The following is a 24,447-nucleotide window of genomic DNA, read 5'->3' as shown; positions in this document are numbered from 1 at the left end:
CTTCAGGGACGACCAAGTCGTCTGTTTCTGTGTTATGAACACAGAGGTTTCAGCACATGTACGCTTCGGAACAGTGAATTATGATCCTTACCGGCGCTCAGACAGCCCGTCCTCGCGTCCCGTGACTCGACCGCAACTGCCTCTGGGGACAGCTTGCTGCCTGTCTGCTGCGACAGGCGCCCAGGCTGCTAGTTTCCTGTGTCCCACCTAAGTCATCACAAACTTGTGGGCTTGAAACAACAGAAATGTATTCTCTCGAGTTCTGGAAGCCAAGGTGTCACCTCTGAGACCAAGGCGTCGGCAGGGCCTGCTGCCCCCAGGGGCTCCTTGCTTTCTCCAGCTCCCAGCGGCTGCCCCAGCCACGGCTGCATCTCTCCGCCCTGTGTCTGCCTCTGTCTTATGAAGACATCTCCGTGGCATGCAGGCCCCCTGCCCTGATAATCCAGGATGATCTCAAGATCCTTAACTTAATCATATTTGCAAGATGCTTTTTCCAAATAAGTCACACTCCCAAGTTCCCCAGGGTTTGATGTGGATGAGTCTTGGGGGCCATTTACCAGCTCACACAGAGGCTGCCCCCCAGACCTGGGATCTCTCCCCAAGGACCCCTGGCTTCTCTGAGTGGGAAGTGGCATTTCAAGTGCACAGGTGGGGCTGGAGACTCTGGCACCTCTTGAACACCCACCTCCACTCTGACCCCTCCTTGAGGCCACAGCAGGCGGTGTTACCCACTGCCCGCCCCCGACCCCCTCCGCCCTGCTCAGGCTGCTGTGAGACCACGTCCTCCAGTCCTGCCCGAAGCCCACGCTGGCCTCCACGGGTTCCCCAGAGCTGCTGCGTGCTGGCGTCAGGAGAGAAAGGGCTCAGGTGCTTTTCAGAGACTTTGCCAAAGCTCTTCTGCGTTCATGTGCTTCCTTTCAGAAAACTCCTGCCTGCCCTGGGCTCCCCCCACTGTCACTGGGCAGCCTCTCCAAGAGTCTGTGGCTGTCCCCCACGGCCCCCTCCCTGCCTGTGAGATCCCACAGGGCAGGTGCAGGGCGGCAAGGGGATCCCCCCCAGGAGCTGCTCCCTGGCACGTGTGGGGTGTTGGAGAGGCAGGCAGGAGAGATCCGAGCCTGGACCGGACCTGGGCAATGGGGCCGTGGAGTGGACAGGCCTCTGCCTTCCCCGAATCAGGGAAGAGGCAGGTCTGACAGAAGGCCAGAGGAGGATTAGCAAGAGTCCCAGGGTTGGGGTGGGGGTGCTTGGCGAGCTGTCCCCTGGGTCCAAAGTTGCCATCCCCATGCCACCCCTGGGGGGGCTCCCTGTGCAGAGCAGGAGCGGCCACCTTTGCCCCTGCCCCCAGCCCCCAGCCCCCAGAGCCTCTCTGTGCCCCTGGCAGACCCTAACCGGCCCCCTCCAGGAAGGCCCAGGTTGAGGGGAGGGCAGTGGAGGCTACAGCTCCACATTCCTGCCCACCCAGGGAGCTGCCAGGCCTCATGGGGGGCACAGGGCATTGGGACAGCTGCCATCCCACCGCCCTGGCTCCTTCCTGCCAGCGCCCCGCCTCCAGCTCTCCGACCTAACCCCGGTTTCCACCCGTTTCCACCTCCGGGGCTCAGGCCGTGCAGCGACCTTTCTCATCAGTAATGTTTCTCTTTGAATGAGCCATTTTGCCCTGAGAAAGTGGGTTGCAAGCGGCAGACTTCGAGGAGTCTAGAGTTCGTCTGCAGGCCCGCTGCGGGCCGGAAGTTGGGAACGCGGCTGGGACTGGAACTCCGGCGGCCACGCCCTGCAGGAGCAGCTAATAACAGCCTTCGCCACTCTGGATGGAAGAAGCTGCTGGAGGTGTGAGGATTAACAAACAGAAACCTCCTCTTCTCACGCCGCCCCCTCGCTTGCTCTGCCTCCCCCGCAGGAAGCAGGAGGCTCTCCTGCCCGGCAACCACTCAGCCAATGAGGAGCCGCGACACTTCCAGCCCCACGTTTCCTCCAACGCTCCCTCCGCTCACAGCAGCCCCTCGGACCGCCCCCCTTCCCTCTGCAAAAGAACGTTCCTCTGCTTTGGACTACGGACTCGCCCGTGGTTTGCCTTGAGGTTGGCTGCCTCCCGGAATTGCAATTCTTTGTTTTCCCGGAATAAACCCATTTTGCCGAAGAAATATCTATCTTTTTGCCTAAGGTCAACAAGGGCCAGGCGCTGCGGGCTGTACGCCAGCCGTAGAGGAAGTGGGGACTGCTTCGGAAGGTACGGGCGGCCCCAGAGCCCCGTCTGGTGCGGCTCCGTGGGTGCAGCGCCCGCCTGCGAACCAGAGGCTCGCTGGTTCGGTTCGCAGTCAGGGCCCCGCCTGGGTTGTGGGCCAGGTGCCTTTCCCTCTCTGAAAGTAAATAAAATATTAAAAAATCACTTAGGTGGTTGAGTTTCCAGCTCAACCTGTCAGTTTTACTTGGAAATACCGACAGACAAATTACAGTCATTCAGTCTTGGTCAGTTGCAGGCATTGTCTTTTAAAGATTGTATTTATTTATTTTTAGAGAGAGGGGAAGGGAGGGAGAGAGGGATGGAAGCATCGACGTCTGGTTGCCTCTCGCACGTCCCCTGCTGGGGGCCTGGCCTGCAACTCAGGCGTGTGCCTTCACAGGGACTCAACTGGCGACCGTTTGGTTTCCCAGTGGGCTCTTAAGCCACTGAGCCACACCAGCCACGGCTATTAAAACAAAAACAAAAACAAAAACAAAAACAAAACCAGTAACAAAGTGAGCCTCTCACTTCCAGGGAAACAATGACAGCATTTGTTGCCAATGATAACCTTTAGCTTTTAAGCAAACTTGAGAATTTGGGAAAACCTGTGTGTAATGCAAGCTCCGATAGTTGGCTCTTGTTAATGCAAGTGCCTGGCTTAGACTCTGCTGGCAGCAGCCTCCATTTCAAAGAGGCGGGACTTCCAAGAAGGTTCTGGAAGGAACAGACGACAGCCACGGGACTCGAAAAAAAGCAGGGCTAACTCGCCCCAACCCGACTTCCTTTGCTGCAAGAGATGTTTGATTTTGATAACTGACCATCTCAGCTACTTGTCTTTTTTCTCTCTTCCTGCAGTCTAGATATCTGTCTTATGCTTTAAATTCACCAAAGGGTGAGCCCACAGAACCCTAGGACCCGCCTCAACACCCATGAAAGGAGCACCTGGCCCCCTGGAGGCTCCCGAACCTCATGTGCACCCCTTGGCATGCCTTGTATACCCGCAGGGCCTGGAAGTAAAAACTCTCCCCTTCTCACCCCAGAGTTATTGGTGAAGGGCGCCTCACAAGCCTAACCACCAAAGGGTCCCCTCGGCAGTGACCCTGGCTGGGAAGGGAAGATGCTGGGGGACCTGACTTTGGCCCAGCTGAGTGCCACCGGGCGTTTCTGGCTGGTAGCGTTACTATCCGTGGACTGAGACCAGCAGCTGTGTCCACTCCCGTGAACGTGACGGCTTCCTCATCCTTAAAGGTTTTTTGATGAGATCAGCGCGCCTCTGACTGTATTAGTAAATGTGCGATTTTTTTAAGGCTGTGCAATGGGACGGGTCGACATGTGGAAGATCTGCATAATTTAATGAACTAATATTTTTCAAGTGACCAGTATATGATGTTCAAAATCATGCAAGATGCACCAGTGGATCTGCGTGAGACCAGAAACCTCTCTGGTCGCCCTGGCTGTGCTGGCTCAGTGGACTGAGCGCCGGCCGGAGAACCCAGGTGTCACCCATTGGACTCCCAGTCAGCGCACAAGGCTGGGCTGGGCCAAGTCCCCAGCAGGGGGCGTGAGAGAGGCAACCACACACTGATGTTTCCCTCTCTTTCTTCCTCCCTTCCCCTCTGTCTAAAAATAAATTTTAAAACATCTTTTTAAAAAAGGCTCACTGGTGTGGTTTCAAATCCCAAATTGCAGTGAGTCCCTAGGAAAGTGCTACTTAGAGCCTTGATGCGGTGTGAGAGAGTCTGCGATGATCCCAAGCTTCTAAAACACTCTCCCCTTTTCCAGCCACGTCTGGGGGAGGCCAGGTTTTCTTCGTGTGCTTCGATCAGAAAGACATTGGGACAGACGGACCAGAAGTCAGGCATTAAATATTACGTTGCAAAAGGGCACATCTGTGCCACTCTTCTCACAGTCTTTTGGGAAATGCAGTTCATTTTCGTTCAAACATTTGCTATTACTGAGGCATGTTATTAATTTATTTTTATGTTTAAATAAAACGGTCCTGCATAGTTTTTAGGATGGTGAAGGCATCCGGGCCAGATGACTGAGTCCACGGGTGCCCGTCAACTCCTTCCTGCTGGCTGCTGACCTCGGTCCAGCGGGTCCACGAGGGCAGAGGAGGAGGTCACGTGGGCATTGATCACCCAAGCCAGGGGTCCCCCGGCATGGCCACCCCAGAGCCCACAGTGTGCACCCCTCCCACGGGGAGCAGCCGGCCAGCACCGTGGGTAGGGACTGGACATTAACACCCCTCTGTGTGTATTTGGACCTGCTGTCCCTGTCCCCTGTGCTTCCTCCCACTGATGCAGGGGACGCCCATCGCCCAGGTAGCCTGCCCAACGGCCTTCTTCCCAGCGAACGACCTATAAGCCCCAAGTCAACGGCCTGATGAAAGGTGGCTGGCCAGCTGAAGACTCAGCCATGGTGCCAGCTTGGCGACAGCACCCTTGCTGTCAGGACGCTGCAAGTACAGTGCCGAGCCCTCAGTGCAGCGCCCGGGAGCCATCAGGGAAGTGCGTCTCACTCCCGCCCGCAGCGCCCCCAGTGAAACTGTTGCTGCCTGCTCCGGGGACGCGGTGCCTCTCGGTGAGGCTGCGTCGTGGAATGTGGTTCCCAGGGAAGCAGGGCTTCCTCCAGGACACGCAGCAGCTCTTTGCTGGAGCCAGGCGGCCAGCCACGTGGCTGTTCCGAGCGCCTCCGCCAGCGGCCGAGAGGCGGGGCGGGTGGGGAGGCGGGCCCGGTGCCGGCTTCCTCTGGGAGGGGCTGCGGGTACGGGCTGCAAGGCTGGCGAGGGGCCGCGGGACAGGATCTGGGAGATCCCCAGATGCCGCAAGGACCACCAAATCCAGTGGCCAGAGCCAGTGGAAGCCGGTGGCTCCTGCCCACACTGGCCTTGGCTCAGACTCCTCCGCCCCGCGCGCAGGGAGGGCGCCCAGCCGGTGGCTGTTGCAGGAACGAGCGTGGCCTCAGCTCCTGTCTTTCAGACACTAATGAATTTTCAGTATCTTTCTTGGTGGGCCAGCTTCACAGTTCAACGTGTGAAATACAGAATTTTGAGACAGTTTGTGCTGAGCTCAAAGGGGTGGGTGTCCATCCAGACCTGGAGGTGATGTGGGTGTCTCCCCACCTCCGCATGAGTGAGGGCTTTTGTGGGGGGTGTTCAGTGGCCTTCTCGTGTTAGTGAAGTTTCAGGGGGCAGACGGTAAGGGAGTATAAATCAGAAAGATGGATTCTCCAGGGTCCTGGGCACCCCAAGGGGTGGGAACCACGCCAGATCCCTCAGTATCTAAACTCCTGTGGTGGGGATCCATCCTCTCACGAGTCTGGGCGGGCTGCAGGGCTGCGCCTCCTTCTGCTTTTCCCTTTGGAAACTAAAAAGGGGGGAAACTTGGTGCCACCCTGGCAGCTCCCGGGGCCTGTGTTCCAACCTGGCCACCGCACTGGCCACCGAATTTGAACCAGGGAGCCGGCTGGACACAGTGCTGTGCCCAGACACAATGTGACCTCAGGAGGCCCTGCTGTGGCAAGGTTTTGCTCCTGGTCAGTCTTGGTTTACTCATGGCACAGGGACATGCAAGATAATTGTTGGCTCACTACAGCAATACGTTTATGCATTTACGTCTTTTCAAGGCTTGAAAAGATTGTGTTAGGTCAGATAACTGGACACTTAAAATATAAGTTAAAATGAAATTTGCAAAGCAGTTAATATATTTTAGGCATTTAAAATTTAATTTATTTTAAAGATTTTATTTCTTTTTAGACATAAGAGAAGGGAGGGAGAAAGACAGGGAGAGAAACATGTGTGTGTTTGCCTCTCATGCGCCCCCTACTGGGGACCTGGCCCAGAACCCAAGCATGTGCCCTGACTGGGAATCGAACCTGTGACTCCTTGGTTTGCAGGCTGGTGCTCAGCCCACTGAGCCTCACCAGCCAGGGCTGATACAGGATTGATATCCAGAATATATAAAAAACTACAACTCAACAACAACAACAAAAAAGAATCAATTAAAAATGGGCAGGGGACTTGAATAGACATTTCTTCAAAGACACACAAGTGGCCAGCAAGCATGTGAGAAGATGCTCAGCACCATTCGTCTTCGGGCAAAAGCAAATCCAAACAACCACGAGATACTGTTTCACACCCGGAAGGATGGCTGTCACAAAAAAAGGGAAAATCGGTTGTGAAGAAAGTGCAAACACTGCCTGAGGAAACGTAAGAGGGGTTCCCTGTGTGCAGAACTGTTTGGTGACTCCCCAAAAAGCAAACCCAGAGTTGCTGCGGGTCCTGTAATTCCACTCCCAGCCGCCGACCCAAACTGCACACCCACGCCCACAGCAAAGGTTTCTGGGACCGCCGAAGCCGGGACACCCAGATGCCCCGGTGCATAACTGCACAAGCCAGGCGGGGTGCGCACACGCAGAGCGATGTCACCAGCCACGGAACGGAGCAAAGCTCCGGTAGGCGGGGCCGCCTGAACGTGCCTCAAAAACCCCGTGCTCCGTGAGAGAAGCCAGATGTGAGAGCGCGACTGTGCAGTCCTGTTCACGTCGGGTGTCCCGGATAGGCACCTCTACGGAGACAGAAGCCACAGCAGTGGGTGGCGAGGGCGAGGTGTGGGCAGGGTTGCGAGATGCCCGCGGAGGCGAGCGGGGTTTCTTCTGGAGGTGGCGGAAAGGGTTTACACTTGGCCGCGGTGACAGACGCACCACTCCGGGAGTCTGTGAGGGCTGCTGACTGGTGCACTCGGAGCGGGCGAGTTACGTGGCGTGGCGTGTGAATTGTATCTCAAGAGAGCTGTCTCAGAGAACAAACCACCACCTCTCAAGAGAAATTCATCAACTGACTTTAAAAGCCTCAGAAAAACCCAACATTTTGAATTTGGGGTGTATTGTTGTCCTAACCCAAAAGTCAGCTTACAGATCACTTACTCCAGGTGTCAGAGCACTTTGAAGCCACCTGCAAGCTCCGGTCGCAGGCCCCCTGGAGTCACGAGTGGCTGTGGGCACAGGCTGGACATGTAGCTCCGTCTGCCTGGGTTGGTCAGAGGGGCCAGTGACATGGCAAGGAGCCCGCCTGGGGCTCCGCGGGCAGGCACGGGGGGCAGAGCGGGTGCTGAGCTAAGTGCCCACGGAGGTCAGCAGCCTGACTGACCCCAAAAGGAAGCCTGGACAGTGCCCTCTTCCGCCTGGACCCAGGGCCCCAGCTCCTGTCCCTCCCTGTCCCCACCCGCTGCTAACCCTAACCCTAACCTCCCCCGCTCCTCGGGCCGCCTTTCAGCCTCAGGCCTTCCCTTGCCTAGCGGTGCTCCGTGCTCCCCCGACCTGCCCCCCGTGCTGCTCTCGCCACCTCCCCAGCTCCCCTCCACTCCCGGCCCAGGCAACGTCCAGCACTCCGACATTCTTCCCCGAGATGCGGAGGCTGAAGCAGGAAAGACGGCAGGGGCCGAGTTCTGGTGAGTTCTCTGGCTCTCGGGTGGCTCCGGGTCCCACGTTCTGGGACTGGCCCGGAAGCCTTGATGTGTGGACCTGACAAGCCAGCCACCAGGCCGTGCCGGCCTGAGGCTCAGGGGCTCGGGCGGGGCCGGGCCCTCGTGCCCACTTTAGAGAGGGGAACACCGAGGGCGGGAGAGCAGAGGCACCCAGGAAGCCAGGTCGGCGACAGGCGGACAACACAACACCGTCCCCAGGCTCCCCGGCGGGAAGAAACCACACGTCAGGCACAGAGAAGCCTTTATTGGCTCACGGACCGAGTGACGGGGCGGGCGCGTGTGGAGACGGCGTGCCAAGGCTGTCTCTTCTTTCCCCAGCAGGTGCCGGGGTCATGGCACCAGATCTGGGCCCCCGCAGACCCGAACACCCACAGTCCTGACGACCACATCCTGGGAAGGGCCTTGAGCTGGTCACAGAGCCGCCTCTGGGGCCGCTGTCCAGGCCGGAAGGTGCGCTGGGGAGGGACGTGGTTGGCACCGGGGACACGTGGGCCCTGGAAGCAGCAGAGTGGACAGAGCCTGCCCCCGAGGGCGACACCCCAGCCCGCATCTGCCTGGACAGCTGGCCCAGGCTCGGTGGCCGGGCTGCACGCTGCTCCAGAAGGCTGGAGGTGTGCCAGGGACCCCACCCTCTCTGCACACGCGGCCGACAGAGTGCGGCTACTTTTTCCGCCGGGTGGTCTGGGAGCTGCTGTTGCAGTTGCTGGGGGCTGGAGCGGCCTGCTCGGTGGCAGCCCCCGGGTCCTTCTTGGGGGCCGGCCTGTGCTTCTCCTCCCTGGGGGGAGGGGAGGACCGGGAGGGACGGGGTCCCAGCAGGGCCTGCACGACCCTGACGGCCCCCACGGCGAGGATGAGTCCCCAGAGCAGAGCAGGGGCCTCCAGCGGGGAGAGCTGCTCCCGCACCCAGAGGAGGGCCCGGGCGAGGGGGTTGCCAGAGCTGCGGGCCCGGGGCGGGCTCTTGTCCTGTGGGGCAGGGTTGAGGCGAGTCAGGGGGGTCGAGTTGTGGGTGGAGGTCAGCCCTGCCACCTCGCCCAGCCTGGCCAGCGCCTTTGTACCTGGAGGCCGAACTGCCTGAGCAGCGTGTCCAGCGTCGGGTCCCCCAGGGACACAGGTGGGAAGAATTCCTCCACCCACTGGCGTCGCCACCACCGGCTGCAGTAGGACACCGCGGTTTAGGGGGTGCCCAGCGAGGTCCCGGCCCCCAGCCCCGAGGGCGCCCCAGCCTTACCCCTGCTCCCCAGGCTGTGAGAACCAGTACTTGTAACGCTGGGCCCGCACGTAGGTGGGCGGCTGCTTGTGGAAGGGGTACCTGGCCACGTTGTGCTGGATGAGGCGGATCACTGCGGGGGAGGGGGGTCAGCGGGTGGCTCCCTCAGCACCGCCCACAAGCCCACAAGCCAAAAGCCCCGGCCCCTCCGAGGGCCTCACCTGGCTCCTTGCCCTGCAGCAGGCAGAGCACCAGGCTGGTGAACCACGGGCTGTGCGTGTGTGGGCCCAGGGCGGCAAACCACATCTGCCAGTCAAGGCGTGGCTGGTGGGGTGCCACGAGCGGGGGCGGCCAGCTCACGTTCCCAGGCTTGTACATGAACTCGATCTCCTGCACCGGGGCCGATCTGGGCTCACGAGGGCAGCTGGGCCCGGGTTTCCCCCTTCTCCCCCAACCCCACTCCACTGGGTTCCCCACCCGAGGAGCCCCCCAAGGGCCCCAAGCAGGGCTCCTGGAGCGCTTACTGTCCAGTGGTGCCCGTCGTAGCTGCCCTCCAGCACCACCTCAGGCCGCCCACCCAGACCGGTCATCCGTCGGAAGAGGCCATAGGAGTTGGCCAGCTGCAGGTGCTCCACGGCGCCAAACAGGCGGTGGGCCTCTGTCCAGAGGCGCCCGTGGGTGGAGGGCTCCACATAGGAGTACGGCACCTGGAGGCAAAGGGGCAGAGACTCAGTGTGCTCTTCCGGCCCCTTCCCAACCCCCTCTCCCTGTCCTCTGTGAAGCGCTACCCACCAGGCTGACCAGGAACATGGCCACGGTGGCGGAGCCAAAGATGGACAGCTGGACTGCAGCCCAGAGCTTCCGCAGCCACCCTCGCACCTGGGTCCACCTGAGGGGCGGGAGCCGAGCACGGTCAGCCCTGCTCTGCACACCAGCCCAGCACCCCTACCCCAGCCCCGCGTGTACCTCCAGAGGGCGGCCAGCAGTTCCCAGGCGAGGGAGGCACCCCCCAGCCACATGGTGGGCAGGGTCACCGTCTTCAGCCACTGGGAGAACTGGTGGAAGGTGAAGGCTGTGCAAGGGAGGGGTGTGAGGGGGGGCGGTCCAGCCCAGCCCCTGCACCCTGGCACCCAGCTGGCACTCACTGGTTCTGGAGCGGATGGCGTGGTGCTCCCAGTCGACCTCCAGGCCAAAGTAGTGCACGGTGCCATAGGCCAGCAACCCATAGACGGTCAGTTCCAGCAGCAGGGCCAGCAGGGCCTTGGGCCGGGCTGCAGGGCGAGAGAGTCATGGTCAGCTGGGAACGGGGTGGAGGGGGGAAGCCAGGGGGCTGGGGAGCCAGGGGAGAGGCCAGTGGGGGCTGCTGGGGGAAGGAGACAGACACCCTGCTGGCCGTTCGGGGGAGGAGGGCTGGCTGTCCAGACAGGGGACACTCACAGGCAGGTGTCTTTCTGCGGTGGCTGTTGCCAGACCTGGCAGCCAGGTGCTGGTCATCCAGAAGGGCAGTGGTGAGCACCAGGGTGAGCAGGTTGAAGAAGTTGTAGTTGCCGGTGACGATGATCAGGACTTGTAGCAGGACCTGGGCGAGCATCTGTGCTCAGAGCTCAGGCCGCACCCCCCGCCTGATCCTTCAGATCCTGGCCACGGCCCACAGCCCGCGGCGCACCCCCCCGCCCCCCGCGTAGATCTTTCTTACAGGCACCTGCCCCTTCTTCAGCATGTCTATGCCTTCATCCTGTCCCCACTCCTCTACCTTCTACTCATACTCCCCACGGCTCCTCCGCGCCACCCTGAGAAAGACCAAGGTCCTCACGCCCCCTGCCCTGCTTACTGGAGCCTGATGCCCTCCAGCAGGGCTGTGCCCTGCCCCCGAGGCACACCTGCACACCTTGAGCTACCTAGGCCCCCTGCCTGCAAGGCCTTCTGACTGTCAGCAGCAGCTAACCTGTTCCCAGTGGGACCACGGAGCTGTGTGGAAGGAGGCCACACCCTGCCTGTCTCCGGATGGCCGACGCCCCACCCACCTGGGAGTAGAAGGCAGCCAGGCGCAGGCGGCGCACGGGGGCGAAGAACAGAGCGGGCACGGCGATCTCGATGAGGAAGGTGGCCACCACGCTGAGCTTGTGCAGCCAGACGGGCAGGTGGTGGGCGAACCAGGCGGCAGGCGTGGGCAGGCACTGCGTCTCGTAGTGGTAGGTGAGGGCTGTAGGTGACGGTGGGCGGTCAGGGCTGGGCAGAGCCCCCAGGATTGCCCCGTGGGCAGGCTGGGACCCTCACCAGTGAGCCCCCACCACGCGGGGCAACGGCTGGTCAGCTTGACCACACCCGAGGCGAACATGAGGCGAAACAGCAGCCAGCGCACGAGCCAGAAGGGGAGGGCTTCATGGGGCAAGGCCCCGGCCAGCCCACCCTGGGGGAGCTGCTTATGGTGGGGGGGTTGCCACAGGGGGGCCACCAGCACAGCCAGGAAGCCAGTCTCCAGCAGCAGGGAGTCCCTAAGGGGAGAAGGAAGAGCACAAAGGGCCCCCCCATCAAGGCGGCTCCCCCAGAGGGTCCCCCCGAGGGAAAGGCAAACACATCCTGCCCCACCCCCAGCCTCCTGAAGCCCCTCCCCCAAAAGTCACTCACCACTGGAAATAAAGGAACACCTGGCCCACCTGCAGAGAGAGGGGTTGTCAGGGAGCAGGGGGTGTGTGTCCGGGGAGGCAGGCCAGGCAGAGACGGGTGGGGTGGAGGGTGGACGGGGCTGAAGTGAGCTGGTGACAAGGTTTGCAGTGGTGGTGGGGGGACAGCAGGCAGCCCCCACTTGCCTGGCAGACAGACAGGTAGGCAGCCCAGAGCAGCAGGTAGACGAGGAGGTGGCGAAGCTGGGGCAGCAGCAGGGCACCCAGGGCCAGCAGGGCGCCCAGCAGGCTCAGCAGCTCCAAGCCCTGTGCTGTGTCCAGCCCGAGTCTAGGTGCCTCCCACAGCAGCGTCGGGGTCTCCCACAGCTGCTGCCAGGGCCCCTTGCCCTGAGGCCGCAGTGTCCTCCGTGCAGGCAGGATGCCCTCGGTGCCATACAGGCCTGTGGAAGGGGACATAAGGCCCAGGTCCCGGACCCTGCCCTGGGAGGCCCGACTCCCCCCACCATCCTGGCCTGCACATCCGCCTCCTCAGGTCAAGACCTGCAGCCCTTCCCCCCCAGCCTAGGTCAGGACGGGCAGTCTCGAACCCCAACAGGTCAGCACCTGAGGACTGCCCCTGCCCCCGGGTCAGCTTCCGCCCCACCCCGGACTCCCCAGGCCAGGATCTCCGGCTTGGCACAGCCCAGTCTGCTACCTGCCCCGCCAGATATGGGCCCACGTGCCTCTGGCTCTGTGCCTCGCCAGGTCAGAGCCCGAGCCCTGTGGGAACGGAACACTGCAAGCCCTCCTACCCCCAAACTCTGCGGCCCGCGGGACACGAACCGCAGCCCCCGCCCCACGCGGCAAGGCCTGGACCTCACTCCCGCCCCAGGACAGCGGAGTGCCACCGGGGAGATCAGAGGGCACGGGCGCGGGTTGGGGGGGTCCGCGCTCGGCGCCCTCACCCGGGATCTGTGTGTAGAGGGACGCGAAGGCGAACAAGAACACGGCGGCCACGCCCTGGAGGAAGAGCTGCCGCGGGAGCCGGGAGCCCGCCATGTCCGCTACGCGGCCCGCTGGACGAGAGCCGGCTTGCCCGCCCGACCACGCCCCGCCGGCGCAACGGCACGCCCCGCCCACCCGGGCCCGCCCCCACCAGCCCTCGCCCCGCCCCCACGCCTGCCCCGCCCCCACGCCTGCCCCGCCCCCGGCGCGCCGGCCGCGCGGCGCCCGGGTTCGACTTCGCCGCGGACGTCATAGGTGTGCGCGCGGCGCCGCGCGCTGCGTACTTTCCTGGGCGGGAACAGCAAAATGGCGCCAGAACTAGTGGCGGGCTGAGGACACTGGCCCCCCTCGAAACCGGCTCCGCGGTCCCCGGGCCGCCCCGGCCCCTCCCGGACATGGAGGACGTGGAGGCGCGCTTCGCCCACCTCCTGCAGCCCATCCGCGACCTCACCAAGAACTGGGAGGTGGACGTGGCGGCCCAGCTGGGCGAGTATCTGGAGGAGGTGAGGGCGGCCCGGGGCAGTGGCGCGGGGCTGGCGGGCGGGGCGCCGGGCCTGGGCTGCTGGGCCTCCCGCCGCCTCCGGGGCTGTACATCGGGCGCTCTGGCCGCACTCGTCCTGCGGCTCCCGGCACCGTCACTACCTCCGCGCACCATCCCTTGGTCGCCTAGCCTGGAGCTGTCATTGCAGGTCGCGCGCCACCCATTAGCGAACCATGAAATCGATTTAGTAGGTGATGACCGCCGTTTTCTTTAATGTAATGGGATAGAACTTATGTGCACGTTTGGGTGTTTGAGAGAGCTGGGTGACGATGTGGGGGTTTTTTTCTTTTACTTAAGTTTGACTGTAACTGGCATGCAGTATCAGTGTAAGGTGCGCAACATAGTGAGGAGCTGCCTGCTCTGTTTCCGCGCTTCGCTTTGATTTTTAAGCTCGGGTCTGCTCTCGTTTTGATCAGTAATGCCCTCCATCCTATCAACTCCGGGGGACACTAGAATTAGTGTCCTCTGATTCAGTTCAGCAGCATTTGTTGGGTTGACCACTCCCTCCTTTTTCGTTGATGGATTTTAGGGAGGGAGCGAGAGAAAGAGACAGCGGTTTGTCCCACTTATTCATGCATTCATTGGTTGATTCCCGCATGCGCCCTGACCGGGGAGCAAACCTGCAGCCTTGGCATATGGGAATGACACTGTAACCCACGGAGAGACGTTGCCAGGCCCCACCACTCCCTCCTCTTCAAAACAGGTTTTGGGTTCTGATTTTCGTCTGATTGCATTGCCTACTTTTTCTTTCCTGTCAACCTCGCAGTGTGCAGCTCCTCGGGTGGGTCCCGGGCCATCTCCTTACTCATGTCCCTTCAGTGAGCTCATCTGTTTCCACGATTGCAAAGGTCACCTGTGTGAGGCCAGCTCCCAGGCTTACATCTCCATCCTGCATATTTCCTCTGAGTCTATGTTGTGTAGCCAGCTGCATACTTGACATTTACTTAGATGTCACAAGGCATCTCAGATTTCACAGACGCAACGTGCAGCTCTTTATTTTTCTGTGGAAATCCCAGTTTTCCTGACCTTGGTAAATGGCACCACTATTCAACCAGAGGTGAACGCTCAGAGCCGTTCTGGTGAAACCCTACATGCCACAGCTTGTCCACCCGTGAAGTCACTCACATCTGTGTGTTCTCCCTGGCTTACGGTCCCGGCCACCATCTGACTCAGGTTCACCTAAAACCTTCCTCCTGGGCTCCCTGTCACTGTTTGGCCCCATCCAATTCATGCTCCATCCGGCAGCAAGTGTGACTCTTACAGAGTCACACCAGGCTGCAGCACGGCCCTGCCTAGACCCCCCGGCAAGGCTTCCATTGCTCTCAGAGTGAAATCCAAGCTCTGTGCTCTGAATCCGGTCCTGCTTCCCGTCTCAGCCTTCACTGGGGCCCTTCACCCGGTATTTCGAGCCAGCCAGCCTGCAAGACCCAAACTCCTTCTTGGCTGAGAGTGTATTTTCCGTCCCTGCTGGAGTGTAGTCCTCACCCGGTTGTTTTTCTGCACGTCATTGCTGCTTATCCTTTATGTCTCTGTTTCAGTGTGAGCTGACTGTTCTATCTAAAGTAGTTTTCTTTGTCACCGTGTGTTACGTACTTCAGAATGTTTATCACAAGCTGTTGAGTTATTTAGGGTCTATTTTCACCCCAGAATGTAAATTCTTCAAGGGCAGGGACCATAGTTATGCTCTCTTCCTTTTGCTTAACACAACGTCCAGCACTTAGTAGGTGCAGAACGAACGTTTGTTAGACGAACGCCCGATGTGGCGACAGGCCTCCGGCTGGACACACTCTGCCGAGACAGTGCCGAGGGCGGTGCCGGGCTGGCTGTTGCGGGTGCAGGCCCCGAGCAGGGCCCTTGGGTGCCCGGTGGATCTACTTCCTGCCTCCTGTGTCTGCTCTCCCAGACCTTCTCCGCCCACCCCACCCCACAACTCAGGTGCTGTCTGTCTTCTCCTTTCTTGTCCGCACAGCTACCAGAATGTTCTTTTCCAAAAAGCAGCTATTACTCTGTTGCTAAATTCTCTCATCCGTTGATTTACTCCTTGCTGAGTGCCTCCTGTTTGCTAAAGTCCTGTTAACCCTTTGGAGAAGAGTGGCGAGCGGACAGCGGTCCTGGCTTCCCTCTTGTGGGAGATGCCTGGATCCCAAGGCAGCAAACCCTGGAGCTATGATAAACATCATGCGTTCCGCACGGGCTCCTGCTCAGCCCTGTTGCGTGTGCTCTGTACGTGTGGGCTCACGTAGTCCTCCCAGGAGGCCTGCTGGCACGGGTATCAGTTCTGCAGAGAGGGCGAGCGACACGCACGGAGTCCCAGCTAGTGGGCGGCAGAGTGGGGCCCACCGCCTCCCCACTGTGGGTGTGTTTGCGCAGCCACAGACTGACGAGGGGTTCGGAGGGAGGTTGGGGGTCCCCTGAGGGTGTGACTGGGGACCTCACTCAGGCCGGGGTGAAAGGAGCTGTCCGGTCGCAGTGAGCTGAAGAAAGACCCAGGCTCCGAGAGTGTGTCCAGGGTTCTGAGGTGGGGCAGCACCAGTTCCGTGAGGGCCAGGAGGGGGCCGGGTGGCTGCCGTGCAGCTTGCAAGGGACATGGGCCGTGGAGAGGGGGCTGCTCAGCGTGGGAGGCTCCACTTGGGACTTTGGGTTTCTTCCTAAGAGTGGCCGAGAGCCATTAGGATGGAGTACCGTGATGCAGTCCCACTTAGGTGTGGAGACAAGCGCTGGCTGCTGTGTGGAGAGTGGGCCGGAGGGAAGTGGAGGGCTGGAGCAGCGGTGGTCTCTGTGCACAGGTCAGCGTGGGCAGGGAGCTGGGCAGGGCTGCACGGGCTTCGGCGGGGGAGCTAGGACCCCGACTTCCGGGCCGTGGGGTGGGTAGGGGACCACTAGGGTTCAGGGGGTCCTGACTCGGTGTGAGCCTCGGGTAAGCCATCCCACTGGTACTTGAAGAAGGCGGTTGGACATACAGGTTTGGGCGTCGATGGCAGGTGCAGCCTGGGAGCATGCATTTGGGAGCCGTCGGAAGGAGAGTGGAATGTGAGGTCCTGGGAGTAGGGGACCAGCCGGGACGAGAGTGTCACTGAAGAGAAGGGCCGCCACCCCTGCCGCCCAGGGTCTGGGGGGCCTGGCTGCCCCCTCTGCCTGCTCCCTTCTCTCAGGCCTGTGTCCATTTGCTCGGACTTTCTGGCTCTCCTGCTCCTGTCTCCTCTCCCTCCCTGGCCCACTGACTCCCTGTCCTTCAGAGACCAGTAGAGGTCGCGCCCTGGTGGAGTCCACCCAGACTGCCCCTTCTGGGCGCCACCCTGGGGCCTAATGGCTTGCTCAGCTCGCCCTACCCTTCGGACGTGTTTGCATGATACTCCTTCTCCTAAACAGCTGAGCCCTGCCAGCAAACAGCCTTTGTGCGGTGGTTGCTCCTCCCGAAAAGCCAGTCCCTTCATCGAGGGACGGGGACCACGAAAGGCACCGGGTCCGTCTTCAGGCTTAGCTCTGGCGTCATCATCGCCCGTTCATCAAACATTCATTGGGCACCAGCATCAGGCGCCAAGCTGCCGGCTGGAATTACCCCGAGTGCTGACTGTGCACGGAGGGAGGGGAGCTCAGGCTGGGCCAGACCAGCCTACGGAGTGGCAGGGAGCCCGAGCGAGACTGCAGGAGCTCCACCCGTGGGGCCCCGGGCAGAGAGTTTGACAGACACGAGAGGGCGCCCAGGCCCTGCTGGCTGAGGGCCGGGCACAGGGAATGTCCCGAGGGAAGGGTGGGGAGCAGACAGGATGCGTGGGCGTCTCAGAGACACCTGGACTGCAGCTGCGGACTCGCCCTGCTGCTTCGGGAAGGGCGCTGGTCTCCACGGCTTTGGGAGCCGTGGGCCTTGGGTCAGGGGCCGCTGGCACTGAAGAGGTGATGGGCGCTGGGGTTCAGGGGTCACAGGAAGGGGGAGAACTCACTCAGCAGTGTTTCCTGAGTTTTCCACTCAGAGCGCGGAGACCCCCACATTTTGTCTCTGTCTTCCCTGCCCCTGAGGCCCCCCGCCTCTCGGGGTGCGGGACCTTCCTGCCGGTCCCTCCGAGTCCAACTCGCAGGGGCGCTGCACCGAGCACCCGCGGCAGGGAGCTGGCGCACACCGCAGGCCATTTGTGGTTGGTGCACTTGGGGTCTCCCTCTTCCAAACACCAGGCTCGGAGGTTACAGGGGTGGGGGACAGCACACAGACCCCCCCCAGAACAACGGGCAAGTGGTGAACCCCAGGCAGAGCCAGACCCGCCCGTTGGGGGGCTGCTCACGGAGACTGGAGACCGGAGACCGCACTGGCCTGCGGTGCTGGGGGAGGCGGCTGGCAGGTGGGCGGCCCTGGGCAGATCCCTGCGCGCTCGGCTCCCTGCTGAGCCGGCCGTGTCTTGCAGCTGGACCAGATCTGCATTTCCTTTGACGAGGGCAAAACCACAATGAACTTCGTGGAGGCCGCGCTGCTGATCCAGGGCTCTGCCTGTGTCTACAGCAAGAAGGTGGGTGTCCCCTGACCCTGGTCTGGGGGGTTCGGTGTCGAGCAGGGCCCAGGTCCTCTGTGCTGCTGGAGCAGGTGGCAGGCTCACCCTGTCTCTGACCTGCCTTGTCAACCCCTCCCGTCTCCTTTCTCCCGTCCTCGCCGCCTTTTAGCGCTGAACAAGTGGCTTATATTTAAAGTCGCAGTGCCTGCCTCTGTGCATCCGCCAACGTGCAGGAGAGCCCCGTGCTGCGAAGGATTACCCAGCCCACAGTGCCTGGTCCCCAGCCTGAGAGCCTGTTGCAGAGCAAGAGGAAGAGCAGGAAGGAGGGACACTGAGGGGAAACCAGTGGTGGGGGGCACCCTCAAGAGGAGAAGCCAGAGAGAGGCAATAGAGACAGTGTCCCCCCGGCAGGGAGTTAGAGCAGGGGAGAGTTTCCGGGACCAAAAATGTTCAGCCCAGTGAACTGGACGCATATGCTAAATATCCCCGCGTGTCAGCGGAGGCCTGCAGTTAGGAGGGCCCTGGGGCTTGGGAGAGGAGGCCAGACCCCTGGCGCGGGGGAGCCCGGAGGCGCGAGAAAGGGCCCAGAGTCAGCGTGGACCCGGCTTCAGACAGTGCGCTGGAAAGGGGAGGAGGGAGCCTGGGCCGCAACCGAAGCCGGGGCTCTGAGCCCAGGCTGCAGTCCAGACGGTTCCCAGTGGCTGGCCCCTCCCCGGAGTGATGAAATCGGAACTGGGGTGGGGTGGGGGGTGGTGTTGGCATCCGTATTTTTTTTCTAACTAAGAGAAAGTTCATTCAGAGAGTCACAGTGGTAGGAGAAGTGAACTGTAGAAGAAACGGGCTCAGGAAACCAATCACAGACGCAGAAGAAGGGCCCTGGAGCTGGGGAGGGGGGGGCAAAGGGGACGCGCAGGGCGGGGGGCAGGCACCCGTGTGCCCCCAAGAGGGAGCACAGGCCTCGGGATTTCTTAAGACACCCTCAGCGACAGCAGGATTGCAAACCACGGAGCCACACCGCGGAAGGGCAGCTGGGGAAGTGGGGGCTGCAGGGAGACGTGAATCCTGGTCCAGAGAAGTTGGGCGCAGGGACTCTGGGGGGCCTGGCGCCGGGCCCAGAGCCGACAGAGAAGGGACAGGGACGGGACTGCAGCTGAGCAGGCACAGGGCAGTGGTGGGCGAGCCTCTGGGCACCTCGGGCTGTTCAGACCGTCAAAGGTTTCATTGGTCTTTGTCCCAGATAATCCCCTTAAATCGAATTCCTGTACCCTGTGTTTGTCCTGAATCAGACTGTCTGCAGCTGGCCCTGAGGGCACAGAGCTGAGGTGAAGTGCCAGGCGGGCAGACGGGCAGATGCTTGGAGACGGTCCGGGGATTCAGGGGCTGAGCCGGGCGAGCTCCGCTGCCCACTGCCCCACTGGCTGCAAGGCTCCTGGGGACCCTAACAGTCTGGGAGGCGCAGGCCTGCGGGGGCAGAGCAGCAGGGAGGGGGCGTGCTCTGGGAGGGCGAGGTGCCCGGGGTTCATCCTCTTACAAACGGAGAGCAGCAGTGGCCCCTGATTCAGGCAGGCTGAGACGCAGCACGGCCCCAGCGTGTCTCTTGCTCACCCCGGTGCCTGGTGCCCCGTGTGTGAGAGGAAGGGCAGGCTGAGCAGAGCGGGCCGTGTGTGCTCTCCCGTGCTGTCCCCTGGGGGACATGGCCCAGAGGCCGCACGTGTACGCACCCTGCTGGTGGGGCCCCCGGGGGCCGGAGGCTCCTGGAGGTGGGGTGAAGCCAGGGAGGGGGAGGAGCCAGCGAGGGTTGCAGGGTGGGACTGTGCAGGCCGCACGCAGGCTGGTGCGTGGGCTGCACAAGGCGTGTGGCGGGTGTGCGGCCTCCAGGGGCCCCCCGCTCCCCTGCTGCTGTGTCGCGTGTGGGGCAGAGGAGGGCCTGGGTGCTGGGAGAGACCGTGTTCAACCAGAGAAGCACTTTGGTGGCCGCAGGGGCAGGACTTGTGCTGGAGGTTGTGGAGGGGCCAGCGGGCTTCTCTGCTCGGACGTTCGGGTCGGAAAGTCCCAGGGAGGACCCTGGGGCGCCGAGGGTGGGCTCCTTCCTGCGTCCTCACCTCCTGCTCCCGGCCTCCAGGTGGAGTACCTCTACTCGCTGGTCTACCAGGCCCTGGACTTCATCTCTGGCAAGAGGTGAGTCCTGGAGGCGGGGCCCGGAGGAGGAGCCTGCGTGCCCCCCCCCCCCCCCCAGTCTCCACACGCCCACTCATCAGTTCTCTCCCAGGCGGGCCAGGCAGCTGCTGGTGCGGGAAGACGGGGCCGGCAGGGATGCCAGCTCCAGGGCTGCCCAGCCGGTGGAGGACGAGGTGAGGTCTTCTGGGCGCAGGGCGGCTGCCTGCTGCGTGCTGGTGGTGCCACTGCTCAGCCCGCTGTGTCCCCCCAGTTCCTGTCGCTGGACGACCTGCCCGACACCCGAGCTAATGTGGACCTCAGGCACGAGCAGGCCCCCACCGTGAGTGCCCCGCCCGGGGTGGGGCCGGGGGGGCCTGGGAGGGTGTGCTGGGTGGTGTGGCATGTGTGTTGCCCACCCGGAGCCCATGGGACCCAGGGCTCAACTCTCTCTCGGCCCCTGTGCAGGAGGTTGTCATCGTCCCCCTCCTGCCCATGGCCCTGGTCGCCCTGGACGAGACGGAGAAGAACAACAACCCCCTGTACAGGTTCGGGCCTGGCCTGGTGTGGGGTGGCGGGGCACCACCGGGGGGTCTCTGCAGCGGCCGTGTTTCTGCCTGCACAGCTGTCAGGGGGAGGTCCTGGCCAGCCGCAAGGATTTCAGGATGAACACATGCACCCCTCACCCCGGAGGAGCCTTCGTGCTGGAGCCGGAGGGCCTGTCCCCCAGGGAGACCCTGCCGCCGAGGAAGGGTGAGGGCCTGGGTGTGGGCCTGGGCTCTGGACCCTGTCCCCTGCCCCGCGTGGACTGGCCTGCTGGAGCTGGCTGCTTGGCCCTGTCCCCTGTCTTGGCCTACGTGTGGCTGAGTCCAGGGCCCTGCTCCCCTCCCCAGCTCTGGCCCCTCAGGGCCTGGGAGGGGCGTTCTGCAGGAGCGCCTGGGCTGACCCGTCCAACCCCCGTCTCTCCCAGAGGCTGGGGGTGCTGAGGAGCAGCCAATGGAAATCTCCGTGAACAAGAGTCCGGCTGCTGTGCCCAGCAGACCTCAGGAGCCAGGTGAGAAGAGGTCACCCTGGTGGACCTGCAGGTGGGGGTGGGGACGTGGCTCTGTGCTCAGCAGACCCAGCCTGCCTGCCCCTCCACCTGTGCTGGGGGGGTGTGGGGGCGGTGATGCCTTGGAGCTGGCCCGTGCGCCCGGCCAGGCCTTGCCCCGTGTACCTGCTGTCCTGTCTGCCGTCTGCCCGTCCCCAGGCCGCCTCTGTGGGCAGACACATATGGCAGCATTTAGAAGGGAAACTAGCTAAGAAAAAATGGGCCCAACACCACAGCGGCACGGCGAGGAGAGTGTCAAACGCCTCGCCCTGTTCTCTGGGTCCCCGAATGGGGCTGAGACGGGGCAGCCCCCACCTGCTGCCTGGTCTTCGGGCTCCTCTGGGCTGACAGGCCTCTCGCTCCCCTGCCCAGGCACCTCTCCGGAAGGCCCGATGCCCGGAGGCGGGGGTGAGGATGAGGATGCAGAGGGGGCAGCAGAGCTCCCTGAGGCCATGACCCCTGAGGTCCCCCTGGAGCCCCAGGAGCCCAGGAGCCCGCAGCAGGTGGGACCCACACTGAGGCCTGCAAAGCCTGAGCCGTCTGCTGGGCAGCCCTAGGTCTGCAGCAGGCACGCTTCACCTGGGAGGGCGGCCCTGGGGTCGTGCTCCCGGGTCGTGCTCCCCCGGCCCTTCCCCTTCCACGTCCCCCCCCATCCCCGGCAGAGCAGTTGCTGCTCCTCGGGGGTGGGCTTGCCTCCACGGGCCTGCGCCCGGTGTGCTCTCTGACCCGCGCAGAGTGGCAGCTGGTATGGAGCTGCCTCTTCTGAGGCCGGGCTGACGGGAGGCCGTGCCCTGGAGGCCCTGGCCGCCTCCCTCGGCCCCAGAGGAAGCTACAGCTGCGTGCTGTAGCCCCAGAGCTCAGAAATCTTCCCTGTCATGAGGCAAACCTGCCACCTAAGGAAATGATGTTCACTCGTTAATTCTGGCTGGCAGCTGCATGGGCATTCATCAGATTACTCTGTTCTTTGTTTTTCCCTGTGGCCACTGGTTCACTGATTTGGGTGTTTTCCTGAAGTTTTTCTTAGAGGGTTTACTTTTTAGTCCTTGAGCTGTTTGAAATTCTTGCCCCCAAAGACAGTCTCTGCAGGGTATTTGCCCCCGAGCAGAGGAGGGGCATCCCCGCGGCTGTTTCTTTGCAGGGCACTGCCCAGCCCAGGAGGTTTGAGCTCCGGGAGAGGCGAGAGGCCCTGGAGCCTGTGTCCCTGCCGAAGGTGAGGCGGTGGGGCCCGGACCCCCGACCCAGCTGGCAGGGAGGGTGCGCCTGGGGCCTCACCACCCCCCCTTTCTCCTGCCTGCACGAGGCCCTCCACACTGGCGTCCTGGACTGAGTGTGGCCGGACCTTCCCTGGCTGTCACTGTGTTCAGTGTGGGGCTGTGGGGGCAGGTGGGTGTCCCCGCTCTCCCTGAGCCTGCCTGCATTCTGCTTAGGAGACGCCAGACCCCTGGCAGAGCCTGGACCCCTTCAACTCTCTGGACTGTAAGCCCTTCAAGAAAGGTAATTGGGCCCTGGCTGCTGTGGCTCAGTGGACTCAGTGCCAGCCTGTGAACCAAAGGGTCGCCGGTCTGATCCCCAGTCAGGGCACATGCCTGGGTTTCAGGCCAGGTCCCCAGTAGGGGGCACATGAGAGACAGCCACACATTGATGTTTCCCTCCCCCTCATTCCCTTCCACTCTAAAAATGAATTAAAATCTTTAAAAAAAAGGGTAATTGGGTGGAGGGACACTTCCACCTGGGGTCCATGGCTGGTCTGCCGGGGCGCAGATGCTGTGGGCGGGGTGTGCCCTGTGCCCACCAGGAGCCTGCTGTGGGCCGTGAGCAGCCCTGGGGCCCACAGCTGGGCGTTGAGACACCGTCTCCTTGCCTCCAGGTAGGCCCTTCTCTGTGCCCCCCTGTGTGGAGGAGGCACCAGGGCAGAAGCGCAAGAGGAAGGGTGCTACCAAGCTGCAGGACTTCCACCAGTGGTACCTGGCCACCTGTGAGTGGGCGGGCAGGGCTGGGGCAGGAGGGCACAGGTGGGGCAGGGGGAGCTTTGCCTGGCTGCTGATGACCCAGTTCCCTCGCAGATGCCGACCACGCTGACAGCCGGCGGCCCCGGAGGAAGGGCCCGTCCTTTGCAGGTGAGGCTGGGGCCCCGAGTGGGCTCTGAGGGCTGATGATGCCGTGCTGTGCCCACTTCCCCTCCGCCCCGGGAAGCCCCAGGTGCTGGGTGGGCTGTCAGGACACACACGGAACCCCTCACGAGGCCTGTGCACACAGACATGGAGGTCCTGTACTGGAGACACGTGAAGGAGCAGCTGGAGACGCTCCAGAAGCTGCGGAGGCGGGAGGCAAGTACTGGCCGAGGCGGGCCCCAGACAGCCCTGGGGGTGGGAGACGGCAGTGGCCTCACGGTCTCTGCACAGGTGGCCGAGCAGTGGCTGCCGAGGGCCGAGGAGGGGCTGTGGCCTGCAGAGGAGGACCGCCTGGAGGACTCCCTGGAGGAGCTGGGGGAAGCAGGTGGGTGCACAGGGAGCGGGGTGGGGGCAGGGCAGCTCAGGACGCGCACGGGGTTGACCTGCCTCCCGCTGGGGCCGCTCTGTCTCCCAGCAGACGACTTTCTAGAGCCTGAAGAGTACACCGATGAGCCTGAGGGGGCACAGCCTGTGGAAGCTGCAGACCTGGGTGGGTCTGGGAGTGGGCTGCCGGCCAGTAGGTCGGGAGCGACCCCGTTGAGGACAGGGGAGGGAGAGGTGGGTGTGGCCCGTGGCTCACACTGTCCCTTTTCCAGAAGCAGAGGCCGCGCCAGCGTCCCTGAGCTACGAGGAGCTGGTCCGAAGGAACGTGGTAGGCCCTGGCTGGAGCGGGTGGGGAGCTGGGAGGGGGGGGCGGCCACAGACAAAAGGCTGTAGCCCCTGGGCCTCCGTAGGAACTCTTCATCACGACGTCTCAGAAGTTCGTCCAGGAGACGGAGCTGAGCCAGCGTGTGAGGGACTGGGAGACCAGCATCCAGCCCCTGCTGCAGGAGCAGGTGAGGGGGGCTGGGCCAGCTGCTGCCGGGGGGGTGGGAGCCGCCCTGCTGCCCGCAGTTTTGCCTCAGGACCGTGCCTTCCCCTTGAAGGAGCAGCACGCGCCCTTTGACATCCACACTTACGGGGACCAGGTGGTCTCGAGGTTCAGCCAGCTCAACCAGTGGTGTCCCTTTGCGAAGCTGGTGGCCGGCCAGCCTGCCTTCGAGGTGTGCCGTGCCATGCTGGCCTCCCTGCAACTGGTGAGTGGCCCTTGGGAGCCGGGAGGGAAGCGGTCCCTGGGTCCTGCTGACGCACTCTCCTTGCAGGCCAATGACCACACAGTAGAGATCACCCAGCAGCCGGGGCTGGAGGCGGCTGTGGACACCATGTCCCTAAGGCTACTCACACACCAGCGGGCTCACAAGCGCTTCCAGACCTACGCCGCCCCTTCCATGGTTCAGCCCTGAGTGGGGAGTGCTGGGACCGGGGGGGTGGGCCTGGAAGCCCCGTCCCCCCGGACACTGGGCAACACCTGCTCACTGCACACGTGCTTCCTGGCTGGCCCAGCCTAATAAAGTGTTGTCATCCCACCGACCCCTTAAAGAGGCTCCTGCTCTGTGCAGAGAAGACGAGACGGCTGCCCACCTCCGGGGCCCCCGCCAGCAGCCAGGC

General features: G+C 62.6%; 2 protein-coding genes across 8 annotated transcripts; one reads left to right on the top strand and one right to left on the bottom strand.

The window, feature by feature from the left end:
• Positions 1–7,931: 7,931 nt before the first annotated feature.
• On the bottom strand, positions 7,932–12,625 carry LMF2 (lipase maturation factor 2). Of its 2 annotated transcripts, none has more exons than XM_045834872.1 (14): positions 12,483–12,625; positions 11,725–11,978; positions 11,543–11,571; positions 11,192–11,409; positions 10,939–11,117; positions 10,352–10,493; positions 10,060–10,185; positions 9,881–9,986; positions 9,707–9,803; positions 9,439–9,621; positions 9,136–9,304; positions 8,936–9,016; positions 8,763–8,859; positions 7,932–8,670 (listed from the first exon to the last, which is right to left on the bottom strand). In XM_045834872.1, exons 1-14 carry the CDS (start codon positions 12,574–12,576, stop codon positions 7,950–7,952), a joined length of 2,496 nt encoding a protein of 831 aa, XP_045690828.1. In that variant the 5' UTR covers positions 12,577–12,625; the 3' UTR covers positions 7,932–7,949. The 2 variants fall into 2 exon arrangements, with proteins under 2 accessions (XP_045690828.1, XP_045690829.1); XM_045834873.1 differs by having other exon boundaries at positions 8,221–8,670; positions 8,936–9,047.
• Positions 12,626–12,801: 176 nt separating this feature from the next.
• Positions 12,802–24,378, top strand: NCAPH2 (non-SMC condensin II complex subunit H2). 6 transcript variants are annotated; one of them, XM_045834894.1, is made up of 20 exons: positions 12,802–13,025; positions 17,461–17,562; positions 19,667–19,722; positions 19,814–19,895; positions 19,973–20,041; positions 20,167–20,246; positions 20,324–20,451; positions 20,669–20,752; positions 21,161–21,291; positions 21,927–21,998; positions 22,216–22,282; positions 22,656–22,763; positions 22,852–22,905; positions 23,045–23,115; positions 23,191–23,284; positions 23,378–23,449; positions 23,559–23,611; positions 23,694–23,795; positions 23,886–24,035; positions 24,102–24,378. In XM_045834894.1, the coding sequence occupies exons 1-20, from the start codon at positions 12,918–12,920 to the stop codon at positions 24,240–24,242; spliced, it is 1,824 nt and encodes a 607-aa protein (XP_045690850.1). In that variant the 5' UTR covers positions 12,802–12,917; the 3' UTR covers positions 24,243–24,378. The 6 variants fall into 6 exon arrangements, with proteins under 6 accessions (XP_045690850.1, XP_045690848.1, XP_045690849.1 ...); XM_045834892.1 differs by having other exon boundaries at positions 23,556–23,611; XM_045834893.1 differs by having other exon boundaries at positions 23,375–23,449.
• Positions 24,379–24,447: the final 69 nt, after the last annotated feature.

Source organism: Phyllostomus hastatus, unplaced genomic scaffold (assembly GCF_019186645.2).
Source record: "Phyllostomus hastatus isolate PE091 unplaced genomic scaffold, TTU_PhHast_1.1 phas_contig_198, whole genome shotgun sequence".
NCBI lineage: Eukaryota > Metazoa > Chordata > Mammalia > Chiroptera > Phyllostomidae > Phyllostomus > Phyllostomus hastatus.
This window is presented reverse-complemented; position numbering and strand designations above follow the sequence as displayed.

Bases quoted from the DNA above. Each gene is read 5' to 3' on its own strand.
- LMF2 (XM_045834872.1), bottom strand. From the start codon at position 12,576: ATGGCGGGCTCCCGGCTCCCGCGGCAGCTCTTCCTCCAGGGCGTGGCC. The intron at 9,305-9,438 runs GTAAGCGCTCCA...GCCCCGGTGCAG, and splicing joins ACGACGGGCACCACTGGACA to GAGATCGAGTTCATGTACAA. The intron at 8,860-8,935 runs GTAAGGCTGGGG...GTCCTACTGCAG, and splicing joins TCACAGCCTGGGGAGCAGGG to CCGGTGGTGGCGACGCCAGT.
- NCAPH2 (XM_045834890.1), top strand. From the start codon at position 12,918: ATGGAGGACGTGGAGGCGCGCTTCGCCCACCTCCTGCAGCCCATCCGC. The intron at 22,283-22,655 runs GTAATTGGGCCC...CCTTGCCTCCAG, and splicing joins CTGTAAGCCCTTCAAGAAAG to GTAGGCCCTTCTCTGTGCCC. The intron at 23,285-23,374 runs GTGGGTGCACAG...TCTGTCTCCCAG, and splicing joins GGAGGAGCTGGGGGAAGCAG to CAGACGACTTTCTAGAGCCT.